The sequence below is a fragment of the Anguilla rostrata genome, chromosome 11 (genome assembly GCF_018555375.3).
Source record: "Anguilla rostrata isolate EN2019 chromosome 11, ASM1855537v3, whole genome shotgun sequence".
Classification (NCBI taxonomy): Eukaryota; Metazoa; Chordata; class Actinopteri; order Anguilliformes; family Anguillidae; genus Anguilla; species Anguilla rostrata.
Window position 1 is genome coordinate 20,780,372 of NC_057943.1, and position 22,062 is coordinate 20,802,433.

The 22,062-nt window shown below is 41.6% G+C and overlaps 2 protein-coding genes across 4 annotated transcripts in view; one reads left to right on the top strand and one right to left on the bottom strand.

The window, feature by feature from the left end:
• LOC135234249 (6-phosphofructo-2-kinase/fructose-2,6-bisphosphatase 4-like) overlaps window positions 1-16,253 on the top strand; it is a 33,141-nt gene extending 16,888 nt beyond the window's left edge. For 2 of the 3 annotated variants that reach the window (XM_064298669.1, XM_064298667.1), the window contains exons 2-14: window positions 1,340-1,456; window positions 1,722-1,818; window positions 2,334-2,400; window positions 2,578-2,652; window positions 3,315-3,371; window positions 3,742-3,863; window positions 4,365-4,572; window positions 5,997-6,143; window positions 6,237-6,341; window positions 9,010-9,139; window positions 9,294-9,356; window positions 9,721-9,785; window positions 14,531-16,253. In XM_064298669.1, the coding sequence (XP_064154739.1) occupies window positions 1,340-1,456; window positions 1,722-1,818; window positions 2,334-2,400; window positions 2,578-2,652; window positions 3,315-3,371; window positions 3,742-3,863; window positions 4,365-4,572; window positions 5,997-6,143; window positions 6,237-6,341; window positions 9,010-9,139; window positions 9,294-9,356; window positions 9,721-9,785; window positions 14,531-14,590 (1,313 nt within the window). In that variant the 3' untranslated portion in view covers window positions 14,591-16,253. Of the gene's footprint in view, window positions 1-1,339; window positions 1,457-1,721; window positions 1,819-2,333; window positions 2,401-2,577; window positions 2,653-3,314; window positions 3,372-3,741; window positions 3,864-4,364; window positions 4,573-5,996; window positions 6,144-6,236; window positions 6,342-9,009; window positions 9,140-9,293; window positions 9,357-9,720; window positions 9,786-11,502; window positions 13,356-14,530 lie in introns of those variants that run through there. The other variant, XM_064298668.1, reaches the window with a different exon arrangement.
• Window positions 16,254-16,450: 197 nt separating this feature from the next.
• On the bottom strand, window positions 16,451-21,591 carry LOC135234254 (actin-related protein 2/3 complex subunit 4). The gene is made up of 6 exons (XM_064298678.1): window positions 21,445-21,591; window positions 19,398-19,516; window positions 18,823-18,934; window positions 18,342-18,437; window positions 17,729-17,899; window positions 16,451-16,984 (listed from the first exon to the last, which is right to left on the bottom strand). The coding sequence occupies exons 1-6, from the start codon at window positions 21,445-21,447 to the stop codon at window positions 16,979-16,981; spliced, it is 507 nt and encodes a 168-aa protein (XP_064154748.1). The 5' UTR covers window positions 21,448-21,591; the 3' UTR covers window positions 16,451-16,978.
• Window positions 21,592-22,062: the final 471 nt, after the last annotated feature.

A 22,062-nucleotide genomic window follows, 5' to 3' on the forward strand; every position in this document is an offset into this window, starting at 1 on the left:
TATTTGCCATTAAGCAGTGTGACATGTGCTTTGTTGTACCATGTCAGACTGATCTCTGCTTGTTTTTTAAGTGTGAACAATTCAAGTATAATTTTATCCTGTCAAGCAAATGTCTATCATGAAGTCAGTTTAAAGCTGACTCTGTGAAGCCTGTGTCCATTAAAAGTATTAAGTCACTGACAGTCCAGTGTATGAGAAGGGTATGATTTCTGTGTTTGTTTGGAAGTGGGACTACTGGAAGTGTGATGTGTACTGTAGTAGAGAAGCAACCCTGTCCTCTTCGTGTTACATCACCTGCACTTCGATATGTAGGGATAGCCTAATTCTGAGTGCCTTTTGCGAGAGCTGGATTGGCATTGGAGGAGCAAGGACAAGCCTACGGGTACTCATGCGTCACTGTGCTGGTTACTGCTCTAGTGCTCCTCAATAGATTCAGTCAGCTTGGATTGGCCCCCGATATGCAAACCAATTTTCAGAGACACGTGTAGCACCAGCACAATTAGACCATTCATCTCGTCCCATCTCTCTCTCTCTCTCCTCACTCGCTCCGATTTCCTTTCTGTTCACTCCTCAGCTGTCCCTCCACATCTTAAGTATCCACCGCTCTCCTCTTTCTTCATCCCAGCAGCTCTGAAGGGAGAGAGATAGGCTAATCTGTTTCCTCAGCTTTCCAGGTTGAAACAGGGATGACACTCACACTTTCCATAGTGGTCTTCAGAAATGTGACCACTGCATAGATTATTCAGCTCTTTGCAGTAATTGCTCTCTGATTCACTTGCTCAGATGTGGCATCAGGTGGGGCTGATATGACCATCTGTGAAGGTTTTTGATGTCTGCTGGGCCTTTGTTTTTAAAGGATGGGGAAGGAAGCATGGTTTTTTGATGCCTGAGCTGAGTGAATGTATGATATGTACTCTGGATTACTTGAATGAAAGGTTAGAGATGTGCACAATGATAAATACAACAATTTGTTAACTCAATACTGCCCTTAAAATCAATGTGTGAGGATCTCTTTGTGTCTCTAACAGTGTCTAGGAACCAACTTTGATGCTTTACTTAGTAGACTTAATTTTGTGGTCACTTGGTCCCGAAGAATTATCTTTTTATGTAGATTCAGCAGTTGAAACTAGGCTTATCTGGCAATTTGTTTTAGACTAAACAGCTACTAGTTGTATCCCATCTGTTTTAGCATTCGACAGTGGGGGTAGTCTAGGATTACAGCAGGTCAGGGAATTTAATCTGTCAGTCCAGTTTAACACACTGCTATTCAGTGGTATTCACAAGTGCTTACACTGGGTCATTTACAGATCATTCACTCTTTCTTTCTTCTCCCCTGCAGTATGCATGACCAACTGCCCCACCCTTATTGTCACAGTGGGCCTCCCGGCAAGAGGGAAGACTTACATCTCCAAGAAGTTGACCCGCTACTTGAACTGGATAGACGTACCCACCAAAGGTACCATTACAGAAAGCAAAGTAGCCCTGCACACACCCACGCAACATGCACCCTCTCACTCATACGTACAGTACATACGTGCACACAGCACACGCGTGGAACGCATGCATGCTAGGACTCACACATGAGCACGGCACTGACGCACGTACCTCTGCCCCAAGCAGACATGGAAAATGTAGTATCTTAAACATTTTGAGTGGTATTCAGACTGGTAATCAGTTGCCAGAACCATATGACAAGACCCCCTGTCCTTCTTTCATTCCAGAGTTCAATGTGGGGCAGTACCGGCGGGAGTGTGTGAAGATCTACAAGTCCTTTGAGTTCTTCCGTCCAGACAATGAGGAGGGTTTAAAGATTAGGAAGTAAGTTTAACTGTGCAGTGTTCTTTTACACATGTGACTCAGCAAAGTTCTGAAGCAGTACCTTAATTCCTAGACAGGGACTTAGTGCAGTCTTGAAAACCCACACAGAGTCTTAGACCTGTATCTTGATAAGCTACATGCAGCCTAAGCTAATACATCCGAGTCATTGTCTATTTATGTGCCATATTCTGCCAGAGTGGAATTCACGCATTCAAATCATAGCAAAGAAGAAAAGAGTGATTTAGTATACTTGCATTGCACCTCAGAAAACTGATGCGAATTTAAAGTAAAGAAAGGAAAAGCTTGCTTGAGAAAATAATAATTGACCTTAAAGTCTGAACTTTTGCATTATTTTTAGTTATTCATTCCTACTTAAATCAGGGAAGCAGTCAAGCTATTGTCAACCTGTTGACATGTGGAACATTACAGAGAGAGCAGGCTGAGAGAATAGATATATTGTCCGACCTGACCGATGGGCGAACCCACTCCTGACCTTATTCGCATTTCCATCTCAGGCAGTGTGCATCAGCAGCACTGAACGATGTCCGACGGTACCTCAGAGACGAGGGTGGGCAGGTGGCGGTGAGTTTCCATTTCTACGCACGATCACACTGCTTCACTTTTCCTGTAAGGCACCTTTATGAGCAAAATGCATTTAAGACAACGTTCATGTTATTATCAGCCTTACTTTTACTGGTTCTGTTCTGTGAGCTGGATTGTGTTTACAATGATACTGACCTGCTTGTTTTTCTGAATCAGGTGTTTGATGCCACCAATACGACAAGAGAGAGAAGAGGGACCATCATGAAGTTTGCGGAACAGAATGGCTATAAGGTAGTTCAGTTTTTGTTTTGTGTAGACTGGCATGGGATGGCATTCTAGAACAGAGCAAGGGCACATCTGCTGAGAATAGGGTTAAAATTAATTTAATTTGTTTTTGTTTGGCAAATAAATAGGCAATTACTTGATTTTTTGGGGGAATATAATGTGGAATGGCAGGATATGAAGTATTTTATATTTTTACAGCAATTATTGTAATTTTTGTAATGCATGCATGAGTTCTCAGGGTTGTAACTTGCTGTAGCAAACGCGTGGAGCCAAAGTCATAGGAGCGGAACACAATTCAGTTCCCTTGAGTGAGCTGGAATTCAGCAGTTCTGAGCCGCATACACAGAACCATAGAAGTGATATACCAGAAGGAAATAGGTTAGAAATAGAGTGACGTGTTAAAGTATAACAAACTTGTGCAAAACCATATCTTGCACTACGGCTGAGATCTCAAACTCAGATTCTGGAGGGCCACTGGATCTGTTGGTTTTTAATGTGGTCCTGCATGCGAGTGCTTAATTTCAGTTTTTGATTGGCTAAAGAGTCTGCATACTTAGTTTCCAAGGAAAAGACAAAAAGCAGCAGAGACTACAGTCCTCCAGGACTGGAGCTTGAAACCCCTGCACCAGTCTTCTCTCTTACACTCTGACATTGTGTTCATTTCTTAGGTGTTCTTTGTGGAGTCTGTCTGTGAAGACCCTGAGGTCATTGCACAGAACATTGTGGTTTGTGGATTTATGCTTTTTTGCGGTGATGTCATATTAAGCTTGCATAAAATTAACTGTAAATTACAAGTCAGTTTAAGATTAAATTATCTTTGTTTACTATACCTGAATGGCTGTGGTATAATTCTATTTTAATTATAGAATTTATTATATAAGTACATGACGTCAGTGTAAAAATGCAAACATTTATTGTCAGTTCTCATTTATTATAAGTTCTGGTTAATTAGCATTAATCCAAGTCCAGCATGTGAACATAAAGGCAGACAAAGAGAATCATAAAAAAAAATTAGAGACAGTTTCTTTCCCAGAATCCTTTCCCACAATTCCATTCTATCTGATTTCCTCTCTTTCCTTCCTCATGCCCCTGCAGCAAGTGAAGCTGGGCTGCCCAGACTACATAGACTGTAACACAGAGGAGGCCGTACAGGACTTCATGAAGAGGATAAAGTGCTACGAGAACTCATACCAGCCTCTGGATGAAGTTCTGGACAGGTAAAGAGTCATTGGTAGTTCAGCCTTTTTGGAGATAATAGCTTTTTTCTGCCTTTGGGACAAAGGGCTTCCCAAGAGAGATGTTAACTCAGAGAATAGATTTCATAATTACTTTCGTAATAACTGTCTTTACATGTAAAAGATTTGATGGATATTCCATCATCCTGGAAACAGGTTTTGATGGTATCAAGATTTCAAAATGTCAAGACCGATTTCATTGCGTCTTCATCAGTCAGTAGTCAGCCAGTCGGCCAGCCAGCCAAGAGTAGCTCTACAATTGTAACAGAAAAGACCTGGGTGCTCTCTACTCAACCACTTTGTTTAATGGAATAATAATACTATAAGTGTGTGGTGAAATTGCATGCCAATAAGTGGAAACATGAATTTTTTTCACAAGCTTTGATAAGTGTCCAGTTCATAGGTGTTAAACTATCAGCAGCATGAGTGGGACCCCAGTGCCTGTGGTGGATGTGCTCTCATTGGTCACCTCCACCAATACAGGGACCTGTCCTTCATCAAGATCATGGATGTGGGCCGGCGCTACCTGGTGAACCGGGTCCTGGATCACATCCAGAGCCGCATTGTGTACTACCTCATGAACATCCACATCACGCCCCGTTCTATTTACCTGTGTCGGCACGGGGAGAGCGACCTCAACGTCAAGGGTCGCATCGGGGGTGACTCTGGGCTGTCCCTGAGGGGCAAGGAGGTAAGCTCCTTCATCTGCTTGTGAAACAGTCCTGTGCCTCCCTGCTAGTCTGTCTTACTGCCTCACTCTTTACCGTAGCCTGTCGTGGAGATGCCAAATCAGAACACGCTGACCATTTGGCACATAAATATGAAGTGTTGGGTCAGGTCCGTTTCAGGGAATTTTATGTGCACAAGGTGGCCAAGGATGTATTTAGTCTCAACCTCAGGCGCTGTATCTATAGAGCATCTGGGTAGGAAAGTTAGTTTGTTCCATTAATTTCCTGCCTCCTGTTTTGTTATATGGTTATGGTGATTGCCACCTCCAGTTGGTACCCCAGATGTAACTGACCACTGGATTATTAGCAAAGCACATCCCTGTAATTTGGGCAGGCTAATCTTTGATTTATGTAGCCGTTAAATTCAAGGACAGCAGTCTTCTTGGGAGATATTTATCTGTTTATTTATCTCCCAAGAAAAGTGGTGTCCTTAAGTTTATTTAACAGCTCCATGTTATTTTCCAAGGACTAGGCACCTTCCTTGTATATTATAATTGTAATTTCCTGGATGAAGTGCTGACACCATATTTTTTATCTGATTTACGTCAACCTGGCCAGGTTGATAATACTGTATGCTTATGGGCTTGAGAAGTGAAGTGAGTCTGTAAATAATCCTTTCTGATATGTGGTGATTTATGGCCCTCACTAAATTCAGCACAAAAGATCAAATGGAGGATTTTCAGAGATTGCTGATTAACAGTTCTAATGTTGCAGATAACTAGGAAATTTCCATGTAGATTTTTTGCGGGTGAATTTGCAGGGCAAGGATCGGTCTTGTGCATTGAAGTTGTCAGCTTTCACACTGTGATCATCGTTCAGTCATTTTATAGAAATGCTTCAGGGTGTGACGTTAGTCAAATTACACATCTGCAGCAAAAGAGCAAGTCAATCAGCGACTACATCACACTGAGTTTGACTTCTGTCTGTTTTTTCCAAGGGACGGAAGTAACCTTGTTATTGCACATTAGTATTAATTAGGCTGCATAATTTGTAGCTGTTGCTGAAGCACATGGAACATGGCACAGGATGAGGATTAGGGTCAGGAATATTGACAGGGGTTTCTGTGTGTCTCAGATACGTGATAGTGTTTGGTAGGACAGGTCAGAGGTTTCACTCTGTGTCTCTGACAGGTGGTAGTGTTTGGTAGGATGATTTACAGTTTTCTGTGTCTCTGACAGGTGGTAGTGTTTGGTAGGATGATTTACAGGTGTCTCTCTGTGTCTCTGACAGGTGGTAGTGTTTGGTAGGATGATTTACAGGTTTCTCTCTGTGTCTCAGACAGGTGGTTGTGTTTGGTAGGACAGGTCAAAGGTTCTTCTGGGTGTCTCAGATAGGTGGTTGTGTTTGGTAGGAAGGTTCACAGGTTTCTCTCTGTGTCTCGGCCCAGTTTGCCCGGTGTTTGGGGCGCTTCATTGAGGACCAGAACATCAGGGACCTGAAGGTATGGACCAGCCAGATGAAGCGGACCATTCAGACGGCAGAGGCCCTGGGCATGCCTTACGAGCAGTGGAAGGCCCTCAACGAGATTGACGCGGTGAGAAATCCTTCATTTACCTGCATCTGTGTGTGTGACGGTTACGCTTGTGTGTGTGCGTGTGAGATGACCGGACTGTTTCCCCATTCTCAGGGCGTGTGTGAGGAGATGATGTATGAGGAGATTCAGGAGCACTACCCACTGGAGTTTGCTCTGCGGGACCAAGACAAGTATCGTTACCGCTACCCCAAAGGGGAGGTGAGTCTGTAGGCTAATGCATCCAAACACCCTCAGAGCTGACCCAGGAGTTGCACTGCACGTGTTAAGCCCATAGACTATAGAAAAAATATGGACAAAATGACTGTGATCTCACCCATTGACTTTTCATGGGGTTGTGAACAGCTTTTTGAAACCGCGTAAGTACAGTTCTCATGCCACCATGTTGTACAAATTGTAGCTAGAGACTGCACAGGAGGGAAAATGAGGCACCCTTATATGGTCATGAAGCCCAGGCCAGGTTCGGGTCAACCAATAAGCGCCTGAGATACCGCCCCCTCGAGAGATACCGACCCACTGTCCCTGATTCGTCCACAAAATATTGCAATTTTGTCTAAATGACACAATAACTTAACCAATCAGCACATGAGGAGACATTAGATGAAGCCAAAGCACCTGTTGTGCCACATGTTCTTGTGGGAAAAAAATTATTCACTTTGTATTTTGACCGTATTGGTACCATTGACTTACATTGTAACGGCAGGCTGAAAACCCGAAACTAGAGCCAGCTGCACTGGCGCTACTGAGCCACGTCTGAACAAGACCAGGAATTGAGCTACCAAAACAGTGCCCATCTTTGGCCTCTTTCTTAAACCTCTCTCTGGGTTTGTCCATTTTGCTTCAACACTGGCTTAAAAACAGCTTCTGTGCTTATAGCATACAACATACTTTTTACTGATGGACCAAGGACTACCTGCACAAATGACCCCCTAAATCATAGTCTGAGTACATTCCAAACATTATTTCTTTTAGTTGGTTTTTCTTTGCAGCATACTTATAAATATGTTCAAGTCTTGGTCAGCCTAGAATGAATAAAAACGGTATTTGGCTTTTGGAGTACAGCTTAACGCTCAATTTCTTTTTGGACAACGGAACTAAACAGAGTATTGATTGCCGGTCTGACTCTCCAAACAACACAACTGGTTGTGATTCTTATCTTCATTTTTTCTTTACTTCCTATCATGGTGTCACTGATGTGAGATCGCTTGTGCCTATTAACCAGGTTGCTTGAGAAAAAATGCAACAATTGGCTGTGTCCAGCTGTCGCACTTAAACAAGCAAAGCGTGTGAGTCAGATTTAAGTGTTTTCAGTATGTGTACTTGCCTGCAGACACACAAGAAGGGGCAAAAGCCACCAGTGCTGTTTTATGTGCCTCTGTGTGTAAAGACTTGTCTGTAACGCACTGATTCTCATGAATTAAGCTTTGTATTAAGGACCCCGGTAGTTGCCTCAGTGGAGATCCAAGCTGGCGTGAGCACATTCTTTTCACCCTCCTGTGCTCTCTGAGGCTCTGGGGACCAGTGGCTAAAGGCCGCATGCTTTGCCATAGCGTGTGCGCTCTTAGCGTCTGGTGCTCACGCGGCTAATATCTGCCACCAGTTTGTGCAGACGCACATCTGTCAGGATAATCGCTCCGTCTGACAGACTGTGCCTCGGAGCAGAATCACGCCATTAGTGAGGATCATCTCAGCAGGCTGCTCTCAGAGCAGCAGTGAGCCCCGCCCACGCATCACCGCCAGTCACCGTCAGTCCTCCCATTACACCTCATTTCACTCCCCTTTCCCTCCATTACACCTCATTTCACTCCCCCTTCCCCCCATTACACCTCGTTTCTCTCGCCTCCGCCCATCGCCTCCTCACTGTTTGTTCTTATGGCAGGCACAGAGCCAGACTCACATATCACCTATCTAGAGGTGTTTCTTTAACAATGCATTTGTTCTGCTCAGTCACAAGTCACAAGCAGTAACATGGTCCGCCGCCCCTCAAGCAACTATTATGCTGTTAATCGTTAAGCCTTTCAATGTGAAACTGAAAGGAAAATTGCTTCTGCCAGTCTTCTTGAATATTTCTACATGTTTGCTGGTGTATGTGAGTGAAAGAGAGAAAGAGCCTGACATGCTAAAATTTACTGCTGTTCCTAGAGGGACTTGTGTGACAGTTGCACCAAGGTGGTAAAATACAGTAGGATATTTTATGAAAGGCCTACTTGTTGGTAGCAAGTATGAAAATCAAAACCACAGATTGCTCAGTGCAGTGGTGACACTTTAGATTGCTCCCACTGGTAGTACGATTACCCGTATATCCAGGCCCAACACACACCTGAGGAGACTTGGAACATTGCTAAACAAGCCAGAAAGTGGCAGAAGGTACTTGCTAGATAATAGCAATACTCCACTTATTGGTTTAACTAGTTTAAAACAGGCTCTACTCCTGTCCATCTTTATAATTACATTCATCATCAGTATCTGCTGTCAGTGATCCAAGATAATAGCTATACTGTAGATTCTAACAGATATGACCAGTATATTTTCTCTACTGGTGAAGCACAGAAGAGTCTCCATCACTGTTTACTAGCAAACTGGCATGGTGGGCAACTCATGGTATAAATACTGTCTATGCCATTTTTCGGCAGATAGTCAATGTGACGTGAAGTGCATGGTGTGATCCATTACTGATAATTCATGTCAGTGGGACACAAAATGATAAAATGAACAAGCTCAAGAAACATAAACCGTAAGCAAGCAACAAACGATTTATAATTACAGATGTTCAGCAGGAACTTTGCTCTTTGATAAGGCCTTCTCGTGTGATTTTATTGTGGGGTAATAAACTCACAGTATGATGCTGACAGTAGCTCTGTATCTGCAGTCGTATGAGGACCTGGTGCAGAGACTGGAGCCAGTCATCATGGAGCTCGAGCGTCAGGAGAACGTGCTGGTCATCTGTCACCAGGCTGTCATGCGCTGTCTCCTGGCCTACTTCCTGGACAAGTCTGCAGGTAAACCCCCTCCCTAACACATCAGCCCTCATTCACACTGCATTGCAGCTCAATCTTTCAGCCAAGGCATGATATGGTTATAAACCTTTATTCTTTAAAATAATTAACTCATTATTGGGTACTCAAAAAATGAATGTGTTGTTTTTCTCTACAGAGGAACTTCCTTACCTAAAATGCCCTTTGCATACAGTCCTGAAACTCACTCCAGTGGCTTACGGTATGTATGACAATTGCAATGAGGAGAATTTTTACTGTCAAAGACCATAAATGTTCACCACCATCTGAACCAAAATATGTTGTAATCCAAGTTAGAGGAAGTTATGTAACTGTCTGGTTGTATGTAATATTTCATTTATTTTTAATATATAATTTTGGACTATTGGAGATGTGGACGTGATTAAATCCTTCATAATTATAGCACTTAGTAATGTGAGAGGAAATTGAGAGGAATACTCTTCTATCAGTTGGAGTGTCCTGCTGCCCCCTAGTGGTGTTCAGCTTGAGCACATGCACTCTTCTTTGAATTCATAATCTGTCCCAGTCACTGTTGATCACCTGACCTGTCTACCCGGGATCTGCAGGCTGCAAGGTGGAGTCCATTTGTCTGAACATAGAGGCAGTGAACACCCACAGGGACCGACCAGAGGTAGGTCTGTCCAAAAAAACACCCACTCACATAGATCTTTTGGCTATGATAGAAATCTCCATTGGCCATTTATGCAGAACAGCGGCGTTTCCAGTACAGCAAGGTTTCCAGTGAAACATTAGAAACTACTTCCACTGGATGAAACAGATCCAAAGATAAGGCTTGACAGAGTGATACAAGTCTAGGAAACTGCTGGTGTGGGAATGCCAGTTCTATTGAGATCAATCAAGTAAACTCAACAGGATGGTGTCGAACAAGCTCAGGGGATGAAGAAGGAGTTATTCACTGATTGATTGACTTTGGGATTGAGTGGGAAATTTGCAATTGTGTTGGTTTTTAGATTTTGGTTTTTAGATTTTGGTATTTATATTTGGTTTGGATTTGGTTCTCTCTGGTAGTAATTTATATGTTGATTTTTCCTCCCCTCCCCTTTTCATAATGTAGTTGATGTTTTGTGCAATACATTTTATGGATGTGTTCTAGTTTCTGTGCTGAATTATGATTATATGAATGTATCCAAATGCATTTGTCATTTCACATATTTGAGATTGCGCACAAAACATTATGACAGTGGCAAGAGTAGCCTGTTGTTGAATGATTTGGTTCTTCTTGCAGTATAAGGTCTGTATGTGGTGTCAGTGAATCTAGACAGCAGACACCTTGACAAATAATTTTTATGGAATGTTGTAACCCAGTGCTACTCAACTTCAAATCCTTTGGGACGCAGTGTCTGCAGGTACAGTATTTGCTCTGACCGTGCATTACACCTCCCGTTTCCACTCATTATTTTACCTCTTTGGTTCAGGAAGTAAGCTCATTAGTGAAATCTGGTGGTGTAGTGCATGGTTGGAGCAAATACCTGCCGACATTGCAGTCTGCAGGACCTGGAGTTCAGTAGCCCTGCTTTAACCCTTTAGACACCAGCAAAGTTCCTGCCGATCACTGGAAAAGACATATAATTAAAAGTAATTAAATGAAAAGACATCGAAAATCATCTATACCCTTTGTAGAACTGGTTGTAGGGTAAAAGTTTAAATTAGAAATTGAGAGTACAGATTTTCACTGGTGTGTCTTCTCTACTAGGATTAAGGGGCTTGAAACATTTACTGTATTGTAATATATCTGTCACTGCTGGGATTCCCAGCCCAGTGTATCAATACAGAAAAAATCAGGATTGAAAGCCTCTTCTATGTAAAAAGGGCACACAGACCAGATCTCTTCCTTCCCTTCACCATTCACGCATATTCTGCACAAATCAGTATTTCACTCTCTACTTCAACCATCACTCACAGCATGCCTGTAAATACTAGCCTACCAGCAACACAGAATTCACACCCAGCATGTTAACTGGGGCTCTGGTGTAAGAGTTTTCGGGCACATTCACGTTTCAGTGGGCCTGTACACTGTATAATAAGGGTGTTACAGCTTAATTGTTTTGGTTGTGCTTTCCAAATTGGGAGGATAAAGTAAAATGGGTATTAAATAATGTTTTAACTTAATTGTAAAATGAATTGATGAACTTGTGAGACTGAGAGGAATTTCCCAAACTTATGTCAAGGGGCCCAGTGCCAGTTTTTAGAGTCTAAAATGAGGGTTGGTCATCATAGTTCAGAAGATAAACCAGAGCTATGTGATTGCGCCTGTGTGTGTGTGCATGTGCGTGCGTGCACACGCGGTTTTGCCTGCTTTTGACGCCTGTGTTCTTATCATTGCACAGAATGTAGACATTACACGGATATCGGAAGAGGCCTTGCTTACCGTCCCCGCTTACCAATGAGCATGTCTCCTGACCTCACTAACCACCACTGTCAGACTGTCCAGCCCACACCAGCATCCCACCCCACTGTTTTTCTTTTTGGGAATCAGAAAAGCACAACCTAATGTACATTTTAACTCCATGAGGTTCAGAATATGTTTCTCACCTTTTTTCATGTTGCAAGAATAATTAACTGGAATCCAGTTAGATGATGATTTTTACCCTGCTGTTGGGGTCTGAATTCTTTTTGTGTGTGATTTTGCCATATGTAGGGCTGTGCATATTGTGTATGATGAAGAAATATTCAGTTTTTGGGAATTGATGTGAAACCATGTTATTTTATGCTGTTAACATAAATGGAAAATTGAGACAAAAGAAGTTGTTTTTAGGGATCAAAAATATTGAAGAGGATGTCATTTTCAGAAGTGCTGTTTTGATGATATTTCAGTTTCTGGCCAAAACGTGAAATCGTGCTGCGATTTCATGTTTGTCTCCTTTTGGTGCGTTTGCGGAAAATGAATGCTTTTGTATCTGTGAGTTTATCACATTTCAATGTTTTGTTTTTTTTGCACATCTCTGTCCATTTTCCCAGTTAGAAGTTGTATTTTCTCCAGAAGTGTGTAGTCACAAGTCACCTTCACTTAGTAATTAGCTTTCAAAAAGAAATGTGGATGGTAGTAAAGCAAAATACAGAGCTACAGTATTGTTGACAAAATAGGGATAAGACAAAGGCTTTTCAGATTATTCACATTATTCCTTTATGTCAGATTTAAATTTTCTACTTTGGCACTGTCTAGCTAAAAACACCAAAATTTAAAGTAGCACCATTAGAAGTAAATTGTGATTTATTTTTACCATTTTTTTACCTTGCTATTTATGTTCTTATTGCCATTTGATATGCACAAATCTGTGAGACATCAAGCTTGGTTTAGGTGTTGATAATGTAGTAATAAACAATAAAATAAGAAAAGAGAGTGTCTACATGGGAAACCCACTGTAGTACCCTAACCCTAACCCTAGAACAGGGTTGAACAAAAAAGCATATAATTTCCAACTGTGTGTAGAGTTTACAAGTTGGGTGCCATACGTAGTCTTTACCTGGTGAAAAGTAGAAATTCTCACCTGATGGTTGAGTCCTGTTTGGGTCTTGTCCAGTGGCTTGCTTCATGAATATCTCTGAAGAGATTATTAAATCGAATCAATCATTTCATTATTTGCTCACAAATACATGTCTAGAATCTGGTCCTGTTGTGCAAAGACCTACAATCTCACTCTCTTCTGAAAAAAACTAAGCCTTGGATGGGCTGTATACAGTACATGGGCAAACTTCTGAGCCTTTGGAATATCGCAAATGGTTGTGATGGGGAACACTGGGGTTTTAACTGCTCAGTACAGGGAACCTGAACAGGCTGAAACAAACTGTCATTGTGCATTTTATTCCACACTGCATGTGACATGTTTGGCTGTAACCTGGCCTCCTGCTCTGTTCAGACTCTGTACATGTCTCAAGGTGCTTCTTGTAATAACAAAACACAGGGGCTTCAAATTGTGTTTTTAATCAACATTTTGTTTATGGCCATGTTGTTGACTACAGTCATTTTTGTCCATCAGGAATTTCTAATTATTTCAAATTAATTTTGCTCAAGATCAAGTGTTTTGATTTTATTCAAATTATTGCAAATTAATTTTGCTCAAGATCAAGTGTTTTGATTTTATTCTAATTGTACATCCGATTAATGTAACGGGTGTATTTTGTGATATCTCCATGACGTACATGCCTAGATAATGTGAATAAATAAATAATCCATTGGAAATATGTTCATGTTGTCCAGTTCTGTTCTGATTGGGCAAGCCTTTCTGATATCCTACACCTTTCTCTCTGATAGATGCCAATTTTTAGAGAATTGTTAGGTCTGAGAGAAATAGGCAAAGGTAAATCTTGCCCATTCAGTAGCCTCACAGCGTTAAATAGGAACGCCTGCCTAAGCTGAAGCCAGCTCTGTAAAAAAAGGTAGCAAGCAGTTTAAGTAGAGATTAAGTCACTCACCACAACAAACACATTCACCACGATGGCAAATTCTGGGCAATATGAGATTTCCTAATACCTGCACTATCAAGGCCTTTTCTTTTTTCTGCCTGCCCATTACGACAGGTCAAGAGATGTGTGTGTCAGTTTAGTTTAGGAGCCCAAGTGTATGGAACTATAGTCTAAAGCATATCTTAATTCATCTCCAGTTCATTGAGGAAATGGTTCTCACTATCACTTCCTCCCTTAAAATCCCTGATGAGATGACTGAATGTCATTCTGTATAGCTGTGTTTATTTGGGATACCAAATGGTCTGGCATTAGTGACATTTTATGTATATTTTTAAACATGCGTTTCATTGGGTTTGAGCTTTGCCTCTGAAACCGAGTTGCAAATACAGGACTTGCAGGTTTTTTGGCCAGCATTGGTCAGCCTTTGCTTTGTGAAGACAGTCCAAGTCCAGCTGTCCCTAGCACCAGATACTTTTAGCATCTAATCTGCAGTTTTGTTACAGTGAGGCTCTGAAGCATCAAATTTCTTACCGATTCAACAGACTCCTTTCCCCACATGTGAAGATATTCACGGTTTAAAAGAGCTTGAAGAAAGGCGGAGTAAGTTTGCCCTCATCTGTTATTCCACAGTACACACAGGAAGTGCACAAGATGGCCGGAGATCAGCTGTCTGAGTAAATGCCGATGTGTGCATGTGTATGTGTGCATTAACAGCGTTCACCTCTGCTCTACTGTGTGTGCTCACATACTTATTTTCAGGCTTTGCTGACTCAGGGAACTGAAGCAGTATTTGCTGAAATGTCACTCTCGTGTGGAGCCTTGCTGAAAAAGACATTCAAAAATTTTTTTTTTAAACCACGTAATGTACAAAAGGGCTGCCCTCAGGCCCTACAGTGTTTACCCAGGGGAATTCACCCGGCACTGTTCTGTACTCTGCTGCCTGTCTTCCAGAACGTGGCTGTGCAGCGCAGCAGAGAGGACGCCTTGCAGACCGTGCCTGCCCACCTATGACCCCCCTCCAGGACCCCGACTTCACCCATGCGCCAGTCTGGACTGCCTCTGTCTGAGGAACTCAACACCCTGCATGGTAGGACACCTGAACCCCATTCCAGCCCCCTGCTGGGGTCAGCAGCCCGTAGCCTGCCCAGAAAACAACTACCTGCCTTCATCTTTTTTTTCTTTTACATACTTATGAACATACACATTACATTGTTAGTAATGGCTAATTAACCCATTTTGGGTACATGGTGTCAAATGATGTGAATAAAAACTGAAAATGCTGTGGGGTAATAGCACTGAAACACATTGGTCTGTCACCCTAACTGATCACCGTTTTCCAATCTCCTCAAAGGCAGCCTTTGGGAAATGAAGAATTTATTTTAAAGTAAAAAAAATATATAAAAACCACTTGATAAATCGGCAAAGGTATCGGAACTCAACTGCAGTCTAGAGTGACGTCCTAGAATTTTAGTTCTTTCATTCAAGTATGCTACTATTTGAGTGTGTGATTAAGGAGTACATGGGGAAAAAAGGATATATTATAGTATACACTGTCAGTGTAGTGCACCGAATTTTCCTTTTGCATTTGACTAATGAAATTTCCGTTCAACGTGTGTTTTGGCCTAGCCTACATCTCAACTACAAAAGAGAATAACAACAATGTATACCCCACATTATACTCTCACCAGCCACCAACAATTCCTCATAACGTTCTCCCATAAGAAACCTTTTCCACACCACAATATCACTTCTCTAAGCTAATCATGTATACAAATGCATTATTTAAAACAAATGGAAACTCACAAACACACACTCAACACCAGCAGAAAATAAATAATAGTGTATTAGTGATTTTATGTGTGGAAGATGGTCCTGATCAAAAGAAGCAGTGTTGCAAAAAGGATTCTGATTGGGAGATTGTCCCTATTACCTACATAGTCCAGTGAATTTTACAACTGGCTTGAAAATTGATCAGAAGTACTTCTGGGTGTTCAGTTTGCTGGTAAACCCACATGAGTGTATTGTTGGCAAGAACAAAATGCGGGCAGGACTATTACAGTAGACCTATATTAAAGTTTTATGAGGATATAATGCATTGCGGTTTTATTAAACAATGGTGTTGTTTTGTCATGTTGTGTACCATCATTATATGCTGAAATTTTTCCTTCCATCCAGCATTGCTTTATCATCATACCTACTTTTTGCTACTTTAACCCGTTTTTTTTAAAGTCGCTATAACATGGAAGCAATGTACTCAGAACTTTTAATTGCATGTTTAGTGGCATAGGCGTGTTTTTGTTAAAATTATTTAAAGTACTGTTACTGCACAGCAGTGTTATGCATTTATCAAAATGACACAAGCCTGTGTCTTCAGTCCACCAGGAAACATGTAAACACTGAACACTCCTCTTGTATTTGTCCTGCTAGAGCAGCTATTGTCTTTTGTTGTTGTGCTCAGTGTACTTCGTCACACACAGATCTGAAGTGAATTTTGATATGGCACTGATCTTTCTGTCACATAGTCCATTTGGGTAAATGGAGATGATTATGTAATAAAATAATTAAATATTGCTGGTAACTGCTTTTTTTCATTTTAGTCACTGTGATCCATTTTGTTCTCTGAATGTATTATCTTAACAACTGAACTGTTCATCATAAATGTTACCTGATTCTACATGTGGGTGTTTCTTTTCTTCAGTAACATTACAGTCTCACTCACTGCAGCACAGAGCTTAAATGAAAATGTACACTGAATTTAAATTGTAAACTGTAGTGTAATTTTACATTTTAGCCACTTGCCAAAAGATTCAGAATTCTTCTTCCTTGCTCAATATACTGTAAATGTTACACAGGAAGAAACCTCCAGAGATATAAACAAGCTGTATTGGGTTTTAATTGCCATAATCATCATTATGATTGTTTACATCATTGTTCATAAGGTGAGCCTTTTGCTTTGTGTCAAAATACAAGTATGCATTGTTGGTTTTAAAATTTCTCGTAACAAAAACTTAACAAAAACAGGACATAATCTTTGTATATAACATATAAAAAAACAAAAAGCGTTTAAATTACTGGAATTTTCAATGTTTCGCTGCTCTCATGAATTTTAAGATTTAAGGACCCGCCTGATTTTGAGTTTTGTTCTGAAGGCAGAAATTAAGGATGCTGAGAATACTTATGTACAAATACCAATATTCATAAGAGCAGGGAAACTTAATGAGTGAAGGCCACGCCCCCTTTTCGGATTGGTCTCGCTTCGGTGGTTCTCCTTGCAATTGGCTGCTTACATGTGAGCTTGTCTGCCATCCCTTCCTGCCCATTATTTCTATTCCCACCTTCCAGGAAACCAAGGTGATGGCCACGTCACGTAATCAGCATGAAGGATGATGGGATACTGCCTCAGAACTACAAAAACAAAATTGCGAAAACATACGAAAAAAATTTATGACATGACTCTACTTGTGGGCTTTCCAGAGCTATAAAAACATCTACCTGCATAAAATAAACACAGTAATGCGCAGATATAGGCCACATTGAACACTTAAAGGAAACTTGCCTCCTGATATGTGTGTGTGTGTATGTACTATATATACATAGTCATGTATGCATGTAAACATCTTATCATTTATCACAATTACTATGTTGTCACCTCACCCCTCATATTAGCACAGAAGTACTCCTGTGATTCACTCACCCATGAGCCAGAGACTACTGTGACAGACTACAAACCGCTCGGCAGAACTAGGCTGCACTGTAGAAGAGCTAGCAACAACTGGCACAAGAGGTGACCATGTGTCCAAGCAGCTAGGGGGCGCTGAAGCATGGCAACTAGAGGAACACTAGCTAACATAAACCCACCCAAAACAGTCGGGGTGAAGCATTTGTGTCCTGCAACTGTGAACTCCCAGTAATAGGCAGATAATGACAAGGCTTGTCTGAGCAACGCAAGCATTTGCAAACATTTTTGTGTCACTGTGCATTTGCACAACTATGGGAGGAGCTTGTGCAACGCTGTCAATGAGAGTGCACTGCTACAACTCCCAAATACGAACCCACATATGACTACTGAGTCGTTCACATCTACATACTTAGGTTTTATGTTTTAAAAACAGATATAAAACCGGGACACAATAGCAAGGACAGACTCACGTTCTTGAGGAACTCCTCTGCAACAATGCGGGCACGGGCGTTGACGGACAGCTTCATCTCGCTGATCTCCTTGTCTATTTCCTCCATGAAATGGATAACAAAATCTACCAGCTTGTGCTTGTACATTTGCTCCGTGTGGAAGTTGGTGATGAGGAAGCTGATGTCATACCCCTGGTGCAGACATGTGGACAGACAGGAAGAGGTGAGATCAGACTAGGGGGAACCTCTTCTCAGTACTTCTCCCTCCCCAGTCTTCCCACTCAAACACACTATTTACCCTGCAATAGCTGTGTATTCCATAACCTGCCTCTGTATTCTCTGTTACGCATATGTTCCACTACTGAAGGGAGAGTGTTCTTTTTTGAAACCGAAAAGGGGCTGAGCAACCAAATTCTGCCAGTGACTCACTGATTCAATAATTGGTTTGTTGTGAAGAGTAAAACCTTATGAAATGTTCATTTAAGTCACTGATTTACAGCTTGTGGTAGATCTCCCCATTATGGGGTTCCTGAAACCTCTAATCCACAATCTTTTCTTCACTTCCTCCTCTAAATGTCTTCACTCTATCCTCCATACTTCAATCTTCTTCCACGCACATCCGGTCTTCACTCACCTCCACAGGTTTCCTTCTGAGGATGAAGAAGTTCTCAGCTCGCATCATCATGAAGCGCATGAATTTATGGCACAGGATCTTCTCAATCTCATCCGCCTACGCAGGGAGGGGACAAATATATATATATATATTACAATACCAATGAAATCAGACTTTGTTTCATCATTCTCTTTTACCCATCTTGTCCTGAGGTGAAGACGTTTATTTACCTGGCAAAGTTATCTACATGCAATTTACCTGCACTCACTGTGCTGCCATACTGAAAAATGTTCCCTTCTTGCAAAATCATAATGTATCATGCATTCTCACAAGAACAATTATAATCCTAAATCAAAAAGTAAAACTGGGAATAGAGACCACAAAAAATATAAATGTCTCCACCTAACAAACTCCCCAATGCCAGGCGTGTACTTCTGCTCCACACTTCATTGCTGACTGAGCTGCACATTGAGAGCCCATACTGAGTGACTGTTTGGCTGACCTGCTTGACAGCGATGCTGACACGGACAGAGTTGATGGAGCCCTCGATCAGAACCTTTTCTTTCTCGTTGCGGCTAATGACCACCGGCTGGAGCAGCAGCTCCTTACTGCTCCTGGAGGGAAAGAGGAAAGGGCAGGAGGGTCAAAACAGCATTGGCTGTGGGCGGGCAGGGAGACGAGGAGGTGAGAGCAGGAGCAGGAGGTAACACAGAGGGCAGGGAAATGAGGCCAAAACATACACAACCACTCCCAATGCCACTGCTACCCCCCATGCACCTAATATGCAATACAAGATCCTTGACCTTGTATTGCATATTAACTAGATATTGTGTTCACTCGTTTGTAGTGTGAGACAGTTGTATTTGTCTGTTTGTGTTTATTGTGTAACAATGTTTATGCTGCTTTCTTGGCCAGGTCACTCTTGAAAAAGAGATTTTAATCTCAATGAGAATTTTACCTGGTTAAATAAAGGATATATATATATACCCACGCCTACCTCCACTCACACACCTATGCCCACTCACACTGCCACCTCCACGCCTGTACTGAAACCCACACACAGACGCGGTCACTCACCGGACCTCCACCTCAGGCTTGTTGTGGCGCTCCACCACCTGAGAGGAGAAGTTCTCCAGACAGAGGGCAGCCTGCAGAGTGGAGCGCACGGCGTTCAGGTACGGGCGCAGAGTCGCAGTCTGGGGAGGGAGAAAGCACATTCCAGCACACACAGAGCAAGCCCGACGCCCCGGGGGCAAAATGAAAGGGATAAATATGCACACGACTCATGATGACAGAACTAGAAACAGCCTTGAGGCCAGGCTGGTGGCCGTGGCTGGAAGTGAAACTCCTGTCTCCAAAGCTGGCACCCGCCCACCTTCCCTCTGTAGGTCAAAGCAATGGGCTGACAAGCAGGTCTCAACCTGCAGGCAGAATTCCTGGGATACTGTACTCTTCCATGGCAACAGGAGAATTCCAACACCGACAAGGGGGTAAAATGGTAGATTCAACTCTATAGAATAATGTGTACCACTACTCATTTCACAAAAAATGACCAAGAAAATGTTTACTAAACAGTTAGGTATTCAACAAGAACAATAACCTACCCACACACACACTTGTTCCAATCTATATATGACAAATGAGCCACACCTCTGTACTGATCGAGCTCAATATTGACAGATTAGTGAACGGGGTACAGACACAATCAACGATTTCACCGTCAGCTACTGTATAATTACACTACCTCTAAACAGATCACCTATTACAAAGCCAATTACAAGGCTTGTATTTGAAAAATACCACAGATTTTTTACTGAAGTAGTTCATGCTAAGTACCTCTGCTCTAGATTCAACTGCAGGGCACCAAATGGCAAAAGGTCCAGTAACTTCTGGTTGTAATTCTACTCACTGGAGCACTGAAGCAGAAAGTAATTTTAAAACTATACAAACATGACACGATGACCCCATACCGTGGGGAAGGAGTTTACAGAACTGCAAACTCTCTGGATGAATGCAAAACATTTACAAAAGAGGAAGTATTAAACCTTTCACATGGGAAGTATCAATTTGTATATATAGCACACGGTTCATTCTGCTTCTGAGTCTGCAACAACCACAGGGTGTCAGTTTCACTTAATAAACCATGTTTATTAAGAGAATGAGATGAAGTTTTTTTTCCCCACTAAGTGGAAGGTTTTTCATGATCAAACATTACATACATGATCAAACAGTACACATATGTTTGTAGAATTGCTGTCGATGACACGAATGCACCAAAATGTTTTTGAAAAATTGCAACAGAAGCGACCCAACAACAGTTCCGGAGTTAAAACTGGTTAAGACTGAAAAGACGCTTTTGAACCCTTCAGCAACGTTGAACCAAATGATAGTAAAATGGGTCGTTCGGTGTACTATGTAGGCAATGGAGGGTGCATAGAATGAGGGCATTGCCTAACATGAACCACAGATGCACTACAGCTATCACAAAGCACAATCCACAAACACCAGCCTGTTAGCTAAAGTTAGCGGCAGCTAAAAGTTAGATATATAGCTAGCTCGTTGACCAGAAAGTTAACTTGTTTTCCTGATGTTATTTCAAGCCAAGTTTATCAGGTATAAAATTAAGTAGGTCATAGGCTCATATCCGTTTAATTCATGAACGGAACATAGTGTTGCTGAATTAAAGCTTCGCAGTAACGTAGGGCTATTCTAACTGAATGACTGCATACCGAGCCAGTTAGTTTCTACTGTAGACTAGCTCAGTGACGTCAACGCACTAGATTTCGTGCAATTTTGACACCGTATTAATACTTCACTTCATTTTGTCGCGGGTATAAATTATATATAATCTGTCATATAACGCTGCACTCGTTGCTGGTCTGAAATTTGGGTGTGGATTCAAGCTGGCTTGGTAGTTATGCAGACAGACAATATTAGCAACTAACGTTAGCTAGCAAGCCTACATGCATCAATACTATGTGCAAGCATCAAGCTGTCCCCTCATCAAATGCATATTCTATCGCTCAGCGTAACAACAGACAAAAGGCTAGTTGGTCCAGCCAATTCTGTTTATATACTGATTAACAATTTTAACAGAATTATATATTCCATTCCGTTCCCTTACCATTTCTCTGTTCTTGGAGAGGAAGAAGACGGAAGTACACTCGCCACGCCTGCGTAAAATGACTCTTCCGTGAACCTCGCCGTTCAATTGGACATACCATGTTCAATTTTTCACGGGGAAACATGTACATTTTCAGTACGTTTCAAGCCATATTTCTGAACAACGTTTTTCCATATATCGTTTATATATACATTTCGGCCGTTACATTGTTTATATAACCAGCCTGAGCTTTAAATGTCGTAACTTTTTTTAAATCGGCCGTCGTTGTTCTTTGGTCTCCCCCATTATTTTTTTCTTTCTCAAACATTGGTCCTGTATTTAAAATAAATATGTATAATTTATATTTATCCACTTGGTCATCTTTTTTGCTTTACAATATAATCGTTTTTTATGTTTGTGTATTTGTTATTTTCGCTTCTGCCAGTGTTAGTTTATTCTATACCGCCAGTATACGTCGTTTTTAAATGTAGTTGATATATTCTTCCTTATAAGGTAAACGGGGGAGCCAAATTATGCTCCATTCGTGTGGGTGAATTAGCTGTCCAGTTTGGTATTTGTAATCTAATTGAATTGCTCCAGTTTTCTAGTGAGAAATAGATAAATTAAGGAAATTTAATT

Excerpts from the sequence above, each read along its gene's own strand:
- LOC135234254 (XM_064298678.1), bottom strand. Across the intron at positions 18,438-18,822 it reads TCAGCATCGCTGTCAAGCAG|GCGGATGAGATTGAGAAGAT; the intron begins GTCAGCCAAACA and ends CTCCCTGCGTAG. Across the intron at positions 17,900-18,341 it reads TCAGAAGGAAACCTGTGGAG|GGGTATGACATCAGCTTCCT; the intron begins GTGAGTGAAGAC and ends TGTCTGCACCAG.